The following is a 12,601-nucleotide window of genomic DNA, read 5'->3' as shown; positions in this document are numbered from 1 at the left end:
ATACACCTAACTCGGGTGACCAAACAGGAAATGTGAAAAATTGGGATGGAGTGTGTGTGTCGGGGTGGGGGGATTAACAGGAGCCTATATAAGAAAAAGACCCAAAAATCGGGACTGTCCCTATAAAATCTGGACATCTGGTCACCCTACAACTAACCAAATGGAGAGCTCCTATGGAGCGAATAGCCTATCCTGGAGGACAGTATTGTGTAGTAACCAATTGCCAAGAATTCTGTCACTGCCAATGCAGATGTGTGATCAAAACTCCAAATTTTTGTTTTAAACCACAAGTACCTGCAATGATTGGGCACGCAACGGTGTCTCTGATACCCACTTCTGAAAATGAAACCATTGTCCTTAGTAACCCTGATTATCGGGATCTTGTTAGACAAAGTGCTCCAGAGTTTCGTGCATAGACACCACCACTGACCTTACCACTCACACGACTCTTCTAAAGAAAAGAGTCCCATTTAATTGAAATGAATAAGGCAAATCAAGCAGTATCTGAAATGTTAGCTAGTGGCAGCTCCCAAGACAGTACACTTGGAGGAATGGGAATTGGCTGGAAGGGATGGATTACTGGCCATAGTTTCCTTACTATGTTACGTGGGAGGAAGACTTGGAACCATGTGAAAGGGTTAAACCCCTGCTTTGTGTAAGTCAGCCTGTTTCCTTTCTCTTGTTGGCGGCTACTGTCACAGCAGCCAGGGCTCATGGGAGAGAAGCAGATGAGGATGTGGATGCGTATGAAGACATGTGGAACACAAGCCCACGTCAAGGTCCAGAAGCTCCCTATGATTATAATTACGTACCACAGTGCAGAGGAGTAAGAGAGCTACCACCTGAGGAAGAACTAACCCCTAATATGTACAGAATGATGGCACAGGTCTAGAGTTACATTACACAGAAACCTTAGGTCTAGAGGTAAGTTACATATGAGATTTTGAACATTAGACCAGTGCCGTTTGCTGTGTATTAATCATTGCTCCATAGTGTCGTGTAATATGTACGTGACGGGGCTTTTATTGTCTTATTATCACTTGGCGGTGAGATAACACTCACCCTGTCAAGGGGGAGGGGAGATGTAGCCAACGATTGTAGTTTATTATTCATTCACTGTGTGATGTTCTGATTAACACCATGTCATGCTCTAGATAATCATTGTATGTTAGAGAGGTAAGTTGTACCACGATAGAAGTATAAGACTGATCAGTATTTAGAAGGAATAATCCTGTATTAGGTAGCTAAGTAAGAAAGGCTGAAATGGAGGACCTTTAGGCTGAGGCTTGCAAGAGTTTAGCTTAGCTATTTTAGGCCTTGGAGCTAAGAAACACTGACAGAAGTAAGTGAGCGAAGAATAACCCGATGCCCTAAGATTATGGGCACAGAGATTCCAAGGGGTAATACTGCAAAAATTTAGCTGGAAGGTTAACTTTAAATCACAAAAATGGTATAGAGGCACATCTGTCTCTGCTGTGTCTCAACCACAGGATACAGGTTGTGCGTCAGTGCTAATGAAATAAAGAGCCTACACGACCTATAGCAATCGGAGGGCCTTAAGTGTCGAAGGGACACCAGACCGCTAAGGAAAAAGAGCGGTGACACTTTCATGTACATGCGCAGAATGTGGGTATAGGCAGAACCACATTACAAAAAGGATGTGCCCAGAGCGGGGAAAAAGGAGCTTCTTATCGGAGGATCCAGCAGGGACCTGAGGATCAATCCATGAGACCCATCAGCCCCTAACACTGTCTAGGAGGATGTGAGTGTGTCTGTAGCTACCCCCGGTGCCTGGATAGATCTAGTTGTGTGACACTCACCACTATGTTAGTAACTTTCATCACACCGATAAGAGAGAGTTGACCCTGCTCCTGTGACTGTCTGTGTTATTTGCCTCTGGTGTCATGTGTTCCTACAAGCTCTAGATACAAACCAGGCACAGAGAGCTCTGCAGAACTCCAGCCTGAAGTCACCAGAGCCAAACCCATGAGGCTGCCACAGCTGAGGCCCCCACACTGAGCTCGCACCCATTGCCTGGTGACAGCAGCCGATGGCCCCAGGCCCAGGACGACCTGGCACTATCGATCTAGGGCTGGATGAGTGAGCGCTGGAGCAGCCGGTTCCTGGCCCGTAGCCAGCTGCAATCCTAGCCCCATGGCCGGGCTTGGGTCACTGAGCTTCATCCTGACAGCCAGAGCTGCCTGCCTCACAGCGTGCCTGGGACAGCATCTGCCAAGGCCAAGGGAGCCCATGGGCACTTCCCCTGCTGCCCAGAGACCCCCACTCCCTTTCCCTGGGGTTCCCCACCCTTCCCAGGCTGCCCGCGCCCCACACCTCGAAGCGGATGTTGGACGCTCTCCTGCGGGCCAGGTCAGCGATGTTGACCCTGTTGAAGAAGATGTTCTCCATGCATCCCCGGAAGTTCTGTCGATAGACCAGGCTCTGATTCTTTTGACTGATCACACCGCCGAAGAACAGCTGTGGGGAGTCAGCAGGATTGGGCTGAGCCCCAGTGGTCAGGGGCACTGATCGCCCAGTGCGGATGGGACATGCCCCCTGCCCGGCAGGGAGATGAATGGTGGGGAGCTCAGCACCAGTGGGTCTGGACTGTGTCCCTCTGGGCTCCCAGGGACGGGGGGTATCGCCCAGTAGCTCAGCACAGAGCAGAGCCCCACAGGGGGCAGGGAGGGGCCTGGTTGTGACCTGCCTCTGGCTTAGCTCCTGATGACATCACACGGGTGCAGCCTGAGCCCACGGGGCCCCGCTGCCCACGGTTCTCAGCACAGCAACATGATGGGCTGCCTCTGTCCCCTCAGCAGCTGCTCCTGGGAGAGGGCTGGGAGCCCGGGCAGAGCTGCACTGAGCATTCGCCTCCAGCACAGTGTCCAGCCAGGCCGCCCCAAGGAACAGGCCCCCTGTCCTGACCCTGATCCCAACCGGCCCCACTGGGACGGGACAGGCTCTACCTCAGTGTCCAGGTCCAGCTGCTGGAAGTCCCCATTGCAACGGAAGCGTTTGACCTCCCCGTCCAGGCTCAGGTTGACGTGGTGACCATGGCGGTCAATGCGCAGAGAGTGCCAGTGCTGGTCATCAAGGAGGCTTCCCACTGTCACCGTCGTGTGTCCCTGACTGGAGTACAGCGGGCTGCTACCTGTGGGGGCAGCCAGTCACCCTACTGACAGGGAGGGGCCCCAAGCCTCCCCAGTGCCGCTCAGGGGTCATCCCAACCCCCCTCCTGCCACCCACTGCCAACAACCCCCCTACGAGGTATGGATTGGCCCCAGCCAACCCCCATCCCACTGCCCACCCATCATGGTCCCAATCCTCCCCCCAGTACAGGCCAGCCCCTGCTGCCCCCATCCCACTGCCGAACCCCCAACAATGCCCCCCCGAGTGCAGAGAAGCCCCTGTCAATCTCCCCCCTACTGTGCAGCCCCTTCTAACCCCCATCCCCTGTCCAAGCCCCCCATCCCCAGTACCCCTCCCTAGCACTGAGCAGCCCCGCAGCGCCCCAGACAGGCCCAGACTCACCTAAGCTGATGTGCAGCACCAGCTGGGCCTGTTTCAGCTCCACGGTGATGTAGTCCCCCTGGGAGCCCTCACCGTGCATCAGCAGCCCCTCCCGCTCCATCGTCTTGAAGCTGAAGGCGAAGACATCCTGGGAAGTGCGGACAGTTTTCCCGCGGAAGCGGTAGGAGATGGCATCGTCCCCATCGAAGTACAGCACATCAGACCCTGGGGGACAAAACCCAACGTCACCTGGGGCACTGGCCAAACCTGCCCACACCCCTCTGCCTGGCCGCTACCCTCCCTGCTGAGAGCCAGAGCCCAGGCTTGACCCTGCAGAGAACAGGCTACTTGGGCCACAAGCCATAGGGGCAAGGCTGGCCGTGGGGGGCCGGGATGCTGTGCCAGCCGCAGTTCACAGCCCTGGCTCTGCATTCCCACCTAGCAGAATCCAGCCTCAGTCTGTCGTGGGAGCAGCTGAGAGGCTTAAGAATCGAAATAAGCTCGAGACTGGAACAGAGTCCAGACAAACGCAGCCCACTGGAAATCCAGGCAGCTGGCAAACGTAACTCCAGCCCAAGGACTCGGGAACTAGCCAGTTTAACATTCCCTCGGATCGCAGGGGCTGACCTGACCTCAGCTCCCGGGTGTTCCAGGGGCCGTGCTAACTGCTGAGCAACCTGCTAGTCACAACCCACAGCCTGGACTCGGACTGTCTCTCGTTGACTAGAACGTATGACCCAGGTAAGACGAGACTTCCCAGTTGTCTAGGGGATGTTTGATGTTTGCAAACATCTACAAGGCGTTTGGTTTTCTAATTGTTTCAGGTTTGTGCTGCAGTTTCATGAGTCGCTGGCCAGGTTATCCAGGCGGCGTCAGACTAGCTGGTCTCTGTTGGTCTGATGCTCTATGCAGGAAGGAGTGTAGGGTCCTGAGTCTCATGCCATAGTAATTATTTCAACCATTTGATTTCCTCCTATCCATAGGATTTTCCTTTACATCAGAGCTGGAGTAACATCTGGGGATTCTAAACTGTAGCTCCCAAGTGTAAAACATTTAACGCTGCTAAGGTGCTTTCCCGTGGCTATACCAATCCACAGGCCTAAATCGGAGCAGAGGCTGTGGGCTCAGGCTGTGCGTTCGCCTCAGCGATTGGGATGAACAGGGGGTTGATTTAAACAGTATGTGATCCGTACTGCAGAAGCCATGGCCGATGGAAGGGCTAGCTCCTGGGCTGTAAGCCGGGACTCCTGGCCCAAAGAATCAGAACTGCCAGCAAGCAAGGAGTTTTCTGGGTTCTATAACAAGGTGGTGGCTCGTTAAGATCATGTGAGGGGCCAGTTACCCTGTTCCAGGTGTCTGGACTAACCGAAAGCAGACACAGGGGAGAGGAAGATGGGCCAGTTGGTGTCTGGGGGGGATGTATAGGAAAAACCCAGGCCATTGTTCCTTTGGGGGTCCAGGAGCATTGGAAAGGGGGTGGGGCAAGGCTCCCCGGGCCGGTTTGGGGGTGATTAGACCCCCCTGGGCAGGGTCAAGGTGGTCAGGTAACTTCAGCCCAGTCAAGGAGAGAGCTGCGGAGAGGAGAGCTCGACCTGGACCAGCCCCAGGGAGAAGGGCTGTGCATCCCCAGGCTGAGGGAGAATCTCCAGGCCCACGGGCCAGGACTAGGGGCACTCAGCTCCCCAGAAGGGCTGGGAAGCCCTGAAGCGAAAGGGGAGCTGATAGAGCGGAGTAGATTAGATGCCAAGAGAGGGGGAAGATTATTTAAAAGACAGTGGTGACTGTGAATTATTTTGGGGACTCGGAGGGAGACTGAGGTCAGAAACCTGCAGGCCCACCCTGGGGCACAAGGGGTGCCCTGGGATGGCCCCTGTCTACAGCTTCCCAGGGCTGTTTTGGTCACCAGCTTTATTTCAAAATTTAAAAAATATGAAACTGTCCTAAGTGGGGCAGGAGAGGAGGGGTTGGGGTGGAGCAGGGAGGGGACGGGGAGAGCTGGGACAGGAGCGCTGGGGGCACCAACGGGAGGAAGGGGAACTGGTCTCCAGGCTGAGTGGGGAGGGCTGGGGGCAGTGGGGTGCTGGAGCAGGACTTGAGGGGAATCAGAGCTGAATTCGTGGGGAGCTGCATGGGCTCCAAATCACCCGATGGGCTGAATGGTGCCTGGGCCCCGGGGCTCTGTGCCACACAGCGTCCAGCCAAGCCAGGCCCCTTGTTCGGAGCCCCTCAAGCCCTCTCACTGCAGCGTCAGGCCTGCCTCCTCCCCACTAGGGCCAGCGGCTCCCCCGGGCGGCCTGGGGCTCACTCACAGTAGGGGCAGCCATAGAGGCCCAGGCGCAGGCCGATCTTGCCTCGCGGGTTCCAGGCCCTGGGGATGATGCGGATGTAGCGAGCCAGGATGGGGTAGTGCAGGTCATGGCGCACCACCCCGCTCTCGTTCACGTTCCCAAAGAATGTCTGGTGGAGAAACAGCCCCTGTCAACACAGCCCCCACAGCGCGCCCAGCTCCCCCTCTCCTGGGGTGACTGTGCACCCCACCAGCCCCTTCCCACCCGGGGGGACCACGCTCCCCTGGGCCAGCCTCTCTCTGACAGGGTCCAGCCCCAGCCCCTCAGAGGAAGGTGTCAGAACCCCACAGTGGCGGGGCTGGAGGGAGTGACGCTCCCTCCCATGTTCGTTACCACAGACTGCGGTCACTCTGGATGCTCTTGCTAGCCATAGAACTGGCCAGCCCCCCTTGGAGACTTATTGAGTTCTTGGCCTCGCCACCGTCCTGTGGTGTGGAGTTCCACAGGTCAACCCCCCATTGGTGGGAGAGTTTCCCCTTAGATCAGTTTTGAATGTCCCTCTGTCAGCGACTGTTTTCTTATTCTTGTGTTGTGGGGCAGGAAAGTCGGCAGCTGCCGCTCCCTCCTTTCGACTGGCACGATGTCATAGACTTTTGTCCCAGACCCTCAGAGCCGTGAGTAGACGGGGGTGCTCAGGAGCCAGGCAAGGCGCTAGCGCTCGTGGGAGCCCCCCGGATGTAGCAGCAGTGGCTCCTTACCCAGTTACTCCCCAGCTGGAAGAAGGGTTTCCAGCTGCTGGGGTGGTCCCCGTACAGCACGATGTAATGCGTCACCCAGTCATACGTGTTGTATGTCCCCTGTGTGGCCACCGCATTGATCTTGTGCTTCTGCATCAGGTCGATCTGGAGCCAGGGCTGCTTGTCACTGGGGTCTGGAGACCAGCCACTGCTGCCTGTGCCAGGGGGCATGGTTAGACCTGGAGCCACCCGCAGCTCTGGCCTTTCCACTCCCTGCTCAGCTCAGAAATGGGGCCAGAGCCACCCAAAGGTAGCAGGGTAAATGCCCTCCAAGCTGCCCCAGGGCCTCGCACCACCCCACGGGGACCCCGGGGCATCACTGACAGGGGGATCCCATAGGAACCCTACTAACCTCCCCACTCTGCCCAGGCGCTGCTCTGGGGCATTTGGGGACCCTCCCTCCTTCACCAGCACCATGTGCACCCAGGCTTTGTGGGTCTCCAGCAACTGCCCAGTGGCTGGGGCAGGCTCCTGGGCCCCGCTCTCCCCGGGCCCAGGCAGGCAGGACTCACTGTGCAGCCGGGCAAAGCTGGACGAGTAGAAGATGTTGTAACGAGAGGACGCACCGATGGAAGAGGAGTAAAGGGGAGCAACCAGCTCGTCGTAACAGTGCTCTGCAGGGAAGAGGCTGCGTTAAAGCCACTTCGCCCGGCCTGGCCCAGCTCCAGCCTGGCCCTTCTGCTTCTCCCCAGCTGACAAATGAGCTGCCAGAGCCCTGCAGCCGCTGGGATTGTCCCCCTGGCTGGACAGCAGCAAGGCATGGTCCCCTCTCCCCTCCCTCAGTCCCCGCCAACCCTTGGTCTCGGAGTCTGCCACCGGGGGCAGGGCTGCCTGGACCGTTGGGCACAAGGGACCCAATGGGGCCCATTAACTCCTTTGACACTGGCCACAGGACAGCTCGAGACGGGACCAGCTCACAGTGGCCACATCCCCACCCCGGCAGCTCGAGACGGGACCGGCTCACAGTCACTGCATCCCTGGCAGCTCAAGGGACCGGCTCACAGTCGCCGCGTCCCCACCCCGGCAGCTCGAGACGGGACCGGCTCACAGTGGCCACATCCCCACCCCGGCAGCTCGAGACAGGACCGGCTCACGGTCACTGCATCCCTGGCAGCTCGGGAAGGGACCGGCTCACGGTCACCGCATCCCCAACCCAGCAGCTCGAGACGGGACCGGCTCACGGTCGCCGCGTCCCCACCCCGGCAGCTTGAGATGGGACCGGCTCACGGTCGCCACGTCCCCGGCAGCTCGAGACGGGACCAGCTCACAGTGGCCACATCCCCACCCCGGCAGCTCGAGACGGGACCGGCTCACGGTCACTGCATCCCTGGCAGCTCGAGAAGGGACCGGCTCACGGTCGCCGCGTCCCCACCCCGGCAGCTCGAGACGGGACCAGCTCACAGTCGCCGCGTCCCTGGCAGCTCGAGATGGGACCAGCTCACAGTGGCCACATCCCCACCCAGGCAGCTCGAGACGGGACCGGCTCACGGTCACTGCATCCCCGGCAGCTCAAGATGGGACCGGCTCCCGGTCGCCACGTCCCCACCCCGGCAGCTCAAGATGGGACTGGCTCACGGTCACTGCGTCCCCACCTCGGCAGCTCGAGACGGGACCGGCTCACGGTCACTGCATCCCTGGCAGCTCGAGAAGGGACCGGCTCACGGTCGCCGCGTCCCCACCCCGGCAGCTCGAGACGGGACCAGCTCACAGTCGCCGCGTCCCCGGCAGCTCGAGACGGGACCAGCTCACGGTCACTGCATCCCTGGCAGCTCGAGAAGGGACCGGCTCACGGTTGCCGTGTCCCCACCCCAGCAGCTCAAGATGGGACCGGCTCACGGTCGCCGCATCCCCAGCAGGTCTCCGGCGCAGATGAGTAGCTGAGATGTTGCCCTGGCCGGGAGAGGGTCACTCAATAATTCCCCAAGTGCCCCCAAGACCGCACAGCCAGTGCGTGTGCAGGGTGGGCCAGGCTCCCACCCTGACCCTGTGGGACGTGGGGGCTGAGCCTGTGCGATGCTCCCAACCCACCTAGCCCCCACCTCCCCTGTCACCAGCATCCCCAGCCCCTTCAGGTCCTTGTGTCATGACATGCAACCACCTCCCCCCACCCCATGCAGCACCCACAGGCACACGAGTCCAGCCACAGGCCCAGCCGGGCCAGGGGGCATAGGGAAGACAGAACGGCCCATTGCAAAGCCCTGGAGATGGAGGCGCTAGAGGCCTGAGGGGGCAGGGTGTCTCTAGGAATCTGGCCTCGCAGGGTGTAGTGGGGCAGTTACCCCACTCTGGGGAGGAAGGCTGGGCTGACTGGGGAAGCAGCCACAGCTGGGGCCACACCTAATCAGGCCACAGCAGGCCCTAATAAAAGGGCTAAGGTCAGAGTCTCTCTCCAGCTTTGGGTGGAGACAGGCCTGGCTGCCTGGGAGCAGAGGGCACCTGATGCAGAGCAGGGCTGGGGAAAGGCTGGAGGAGCTGGGGAGCTCCAGCCAAGCAACTCCCCAGTCTGAGGCCTTGTTTAAGGCCTAAAGAGGTACCAGGGCAGCCCAGGGATGGGCAGGGGCAGCTGGTCCAACCCCCTTGCCAGTGATGAGTGGCCAGTACACTGCGTCTGCCCCAGGGAGCGGGGGCTGGCTGATGATTGGCAGTAGCCACTGAGGCAAGGTGGGTTTAGAGGGTTGGGTGTTCCCGTGGGAGGGGAGACCCAGCGTGAGGGGGAACTGCTGGAGCGGAACCCTGAGTAAAGGGCATCGGGGTCTGTGAGGGACATGAGGGCCTGAGGCAGGTGAGACACCAGCCAGCAAGAGGCGCTCCAGAGGCTGGAATCAAGCTAATTCCTGGATGACCAGCAGGAGGCGCTGCACCAGTGAGTGAGTGATCTGCTATACAGGGCATCGGGGTACACGCATGGATCACTCAGCATTTGTGCATCCCTCCTCCTAGCCCCTGCTGCTATCCCAAAGCCATCAGGGCTGCGACGCCCTGGGGAACGCTGCCCCTGCCACGTTCTCACAGTGATTTCACAGTGAGCTATAAAGGCTGGCTGGTCCCAAGCACCTGGACGCGGGAGGGGAAAGCCCAGTTCTGGGGAGCAGTGACCCTGCCCAGGGTCCCGGGGCAGCCAGCAGGGCAGGACGGTGCCTACTGGGGACATTTGGTGCTAGACAGCGTGGCCTTTGGGCCCTGCCCCAGAGACAGTGACCATTGCTGCTTGCACAACAGCTGGTCAGGAAGGGTTTGCCCCAAGCGGGGCTCCTGGGCTCAGCTTGGGGGTCTGCCCCGCACAGGGCTCTGGGTGGCTTGGCTCGGCTGGGCTCCCTGGAGCCGCAAGGCTTCCCTCTGCTCTCACCCACTCTCTCTCTTTCCTCCCACTGCAGAGAGCTGACACGCCCTGCAGCTCCGCGCCTGCCCGCACCAGCCAGATGGCTGCCAGCCTGGTGGCTCTGGGGAGACCCTGGTCGGGGGAGGGAGGGAAGCCCCATGTTCCTGCTGTGTCAGCCAGGCACCCAACACACTCCCACAGTGCTAGCTTCAGGCTAGTGGGGCTCGGGATGCAGCTGGGCTGGAGCTGGCAGGGGAGAGCCCAGGGCTGGACTGGAGGGGGTTATGCAAATCTCCTTTTGGAGGCTCCCGATGGGGCCACGCAGCCCCTTCCCAGTATCAGATGGGGCAGCCCCAGCCGGCTCCACACACAGGCTGATGTGCTGGCCTCAGGCTGGATCCCATGGGGCACCCGCAGGGCAAGCCTCTTTCTCTCCCTCTCCAGTGTCCCAGCTGATGGCTGCCCTGTGCCACAGCTCAACGAGGGGCTACGGGGGGACAAGAGGAGCTGTGCTCACCTCACCCATTTTCCTGCACTTTGGGGACCCTGCTGCACACTCTTCTCTCAGTGGGGGGAGGGTTGGGGGGGCAGGCTGGACTGTGGCATGGATAGGCTGGGCTGGGGTACAGACAGGTAGGGGAGCAGCTGGAGCAGTTACCCATGAGGATCCAGGGCCCTGCACAGGCTCGGGGTGGTGCCCAGCAGAGATGGAGGCTCCACGTTCACCCCCCTGTCCTGGGCTGTTCTTGGGGGAGGGGAAGAGAAAGTCCAGAACCACGTCCCTCACCCCATGGCATGGGGGGCGTCAGTGCTGGTGCCGGAATCTGAACACAGGGTTCCCCACCTCCCCATCCTCTGCTCAGGCCCTCAGCCTCAGGGCCAGGGTATCGGAGGGGCACAGGGCTCCTCACTAAGGCACCCAGCCCTGCTCAGGGCCAGCGCTTTGCCCCAGCTGAGCCCAGGGAGTCAGACAGGCCCAGGGCCCTGCTGAACCTCAATCATCCTCTCCTGGGGGAGCTACCAGTCAGTCCCACTGTGCTCTGCAGAGCCCCCTTGTGGCACCCATAGCACCCTAACCCCTGGGCACCTCTCCCTGGGGACACCTGGCTAGTGAGGCCCCAGTGCATCTCGGGCTATGGCAGAGCAGGCATCCCTGATGGGAGAGGGGCTGTGCCCCCACACACCCCAGCTGCAATCCTGGGGTCCCTGACCACCTGCCGGCATCCTAGGCATCAGCAGAGCCTCTCAGCAGGGCTCAGCACAGCCCCAGAGGGTGACCAGGAGCAGCCGGCACTGGCAACATGGTACAGCCACGCAGCTGGGAGAAACCCAAAGGGGCCCTGCGCTTGCCCTGCAGCCCCAAGCCAGGACAGGCTACTGCTGAGGTGCCAGAGCCACACCCGAGACCAGACCTGGCCACGTGCTCAGCTGCAGCACCCTGCAGACGCCTTGCCAAGTGGCTGAACAGGTCAGAAAATCCGGCCCATGTGCCAGAGGGTGGATCCTGGCAGCGCCATGGGAACAGCCTGCTTCTCCTGCTGGGATGGGGCCAGCCCTGCCCCAAGCCCAGCCCTGCTCTCTCCCTGAGCAGACGATGCCCCAGAGACCCCAAACAAGGCTTGCTACATGTGCGACCAAAGAACAGACCCAGATCAGCAATTACTGACCTGCCCACATGGCCATCCTCCCCCCAGGGCAGCAGAGCAGGAGAAGCCCATGGGCCCACCAGCATGGCCCCGGGCACCACCTGCCTCTCCGGAGACCCTGGCCAGCCAGCCCCTCTGGATTCACTCTCTGCCGAGGCTGGGCCCTGGCATGAGGCCATTGCCCCCAGGGTCCTGCCCAGCAGCTACATGTACCTGTGTGCGGCACCTGTAGGGGGAGAAATCCCAGGGCCATCGTGGGGCAGGCTCCCCCAGCTGCCCAGTCTTCCCATCCCCCTCTCTCCATCCCCACCCCTTACCATGAGAGGGCCAGAGAAACACCTTCCTTGACCCAGCCCATCTCCCCTTGGTCCCGGGGGCTGGGTGGAACAGGTCAGGAACATGCTAGCCCAGTCCTAGAACACTGCAAGCCCCAGGAGGCCGTCCTGTCTCCTCTGGGGCTGGCCTGGGCTCCTGCCCTGGGGGGTGGGTATTCCTGAGCGCTCCCCTCCCCACCCACAGCAAAGGCCGGTTGTTGGAGCCTCCTTCACAACAGGATCCCTGGCAGCTGTGCTATGTCCCCTGCAGCCCCTCTCCAGCCAGCCTGGCAGTGACCTCGCCCGCAGGCTCCACACTGCACAGAGAGAGTCACAGCACCTGGACACAGCCAGGGCCAAAATCTCTCTGCATGGGCACCCAGGGGGCACCCCATGACACCAGCCAGGCACCCCCATGCCCCTCAGCTCCCAGGGAAGCTTTTCTGCAGCAGCTGCTGCTGCTCCAGAGAGCCGAGGAGAAGTAACTTGGGGAGGGAGACAGGGCGCAGGGGCTCTGCACACAGCTGCCGGTGGGGCAGGTGGGCTGCTGGGGGTTCTGGGCTGGGCAGCTCTGCAGGGGATAGAGCTGGGGCCCAGCCTGTCTCCGGCTGCTGGTCTCAGGACTGCAGCGAGCACAGGCAGGTGCTGCAGTGGGAGGTGGGGGGGGGGGCAGCTGCTCTGCACCCACCAGGCTGGGCTGGATCCATGGCACAAGAACTATTGATCC

The 12,601-nt window shown here is 60.4% G+C and overlaps 1 protein-coding gene across 5 annotated transcripts in view; it reads right to left on the bottom strand.

Annotated features, from left to right (window-relative positions):
• The window catches only part of CNTNAP1 (contactin associated protein 1), a 31,674-nt gene extending 20,051 nt beyond the window's left edge, over positions 1–11,623 (bottom strand). For 2 of the 5 annotated variants that reach the window (XM_050934549.1, XM_050934551.1), the window contains exons 1-7: positions 11,582–11,623; positions 7,108–7,209; positions 6,557–6,750; positions 5,820–5,967; positions 3,532–3,735; positions 2,967–3,151; positions 2,335–2,478 (exon numbers count right to left, since the gene is read on the bottom strand). In XM_050934549.1, coding sequence (XP_050790506.1) covers positions 2,335–2,478; positions 2,967–3,151; positions 3,532–3,735; positions 5,820–5,967; positions 6,557–6,750; positions 7,108–7,209; positions 11,582–11,597 — 993 coding nt within the window. In that variant the 5' untranslated portion in view covers positions 11,598–11,623. The other 3 variants (XM_050934550.1, XM_050934552.1, XM_050934553.1) reach the window with 3 other exon arrangements.
• Between the last annotated feature and the right edge of the window lie 978 nt (positions 11,624–12,601).

Source organism: Gopherus flavomarginatus, chromosome 25 (assembly GCF_025201925.1).
Source record: "Gopherus flavomarginatus isolate rGopFla2 chromosome 25, rGopFla2.mat.asm, whole genome shotgun sequence".
NCBI classification, from domain to species: Eukaryota; Metazoa; Chordata; order Testudines; family Testudinidae; genus Gopherus; species Gopherus flavomarginatus.
Note: the sequence above shows the minus strand (reverse complement) of the source record. Positions and strands in the feature narration are given on the sequence as shown.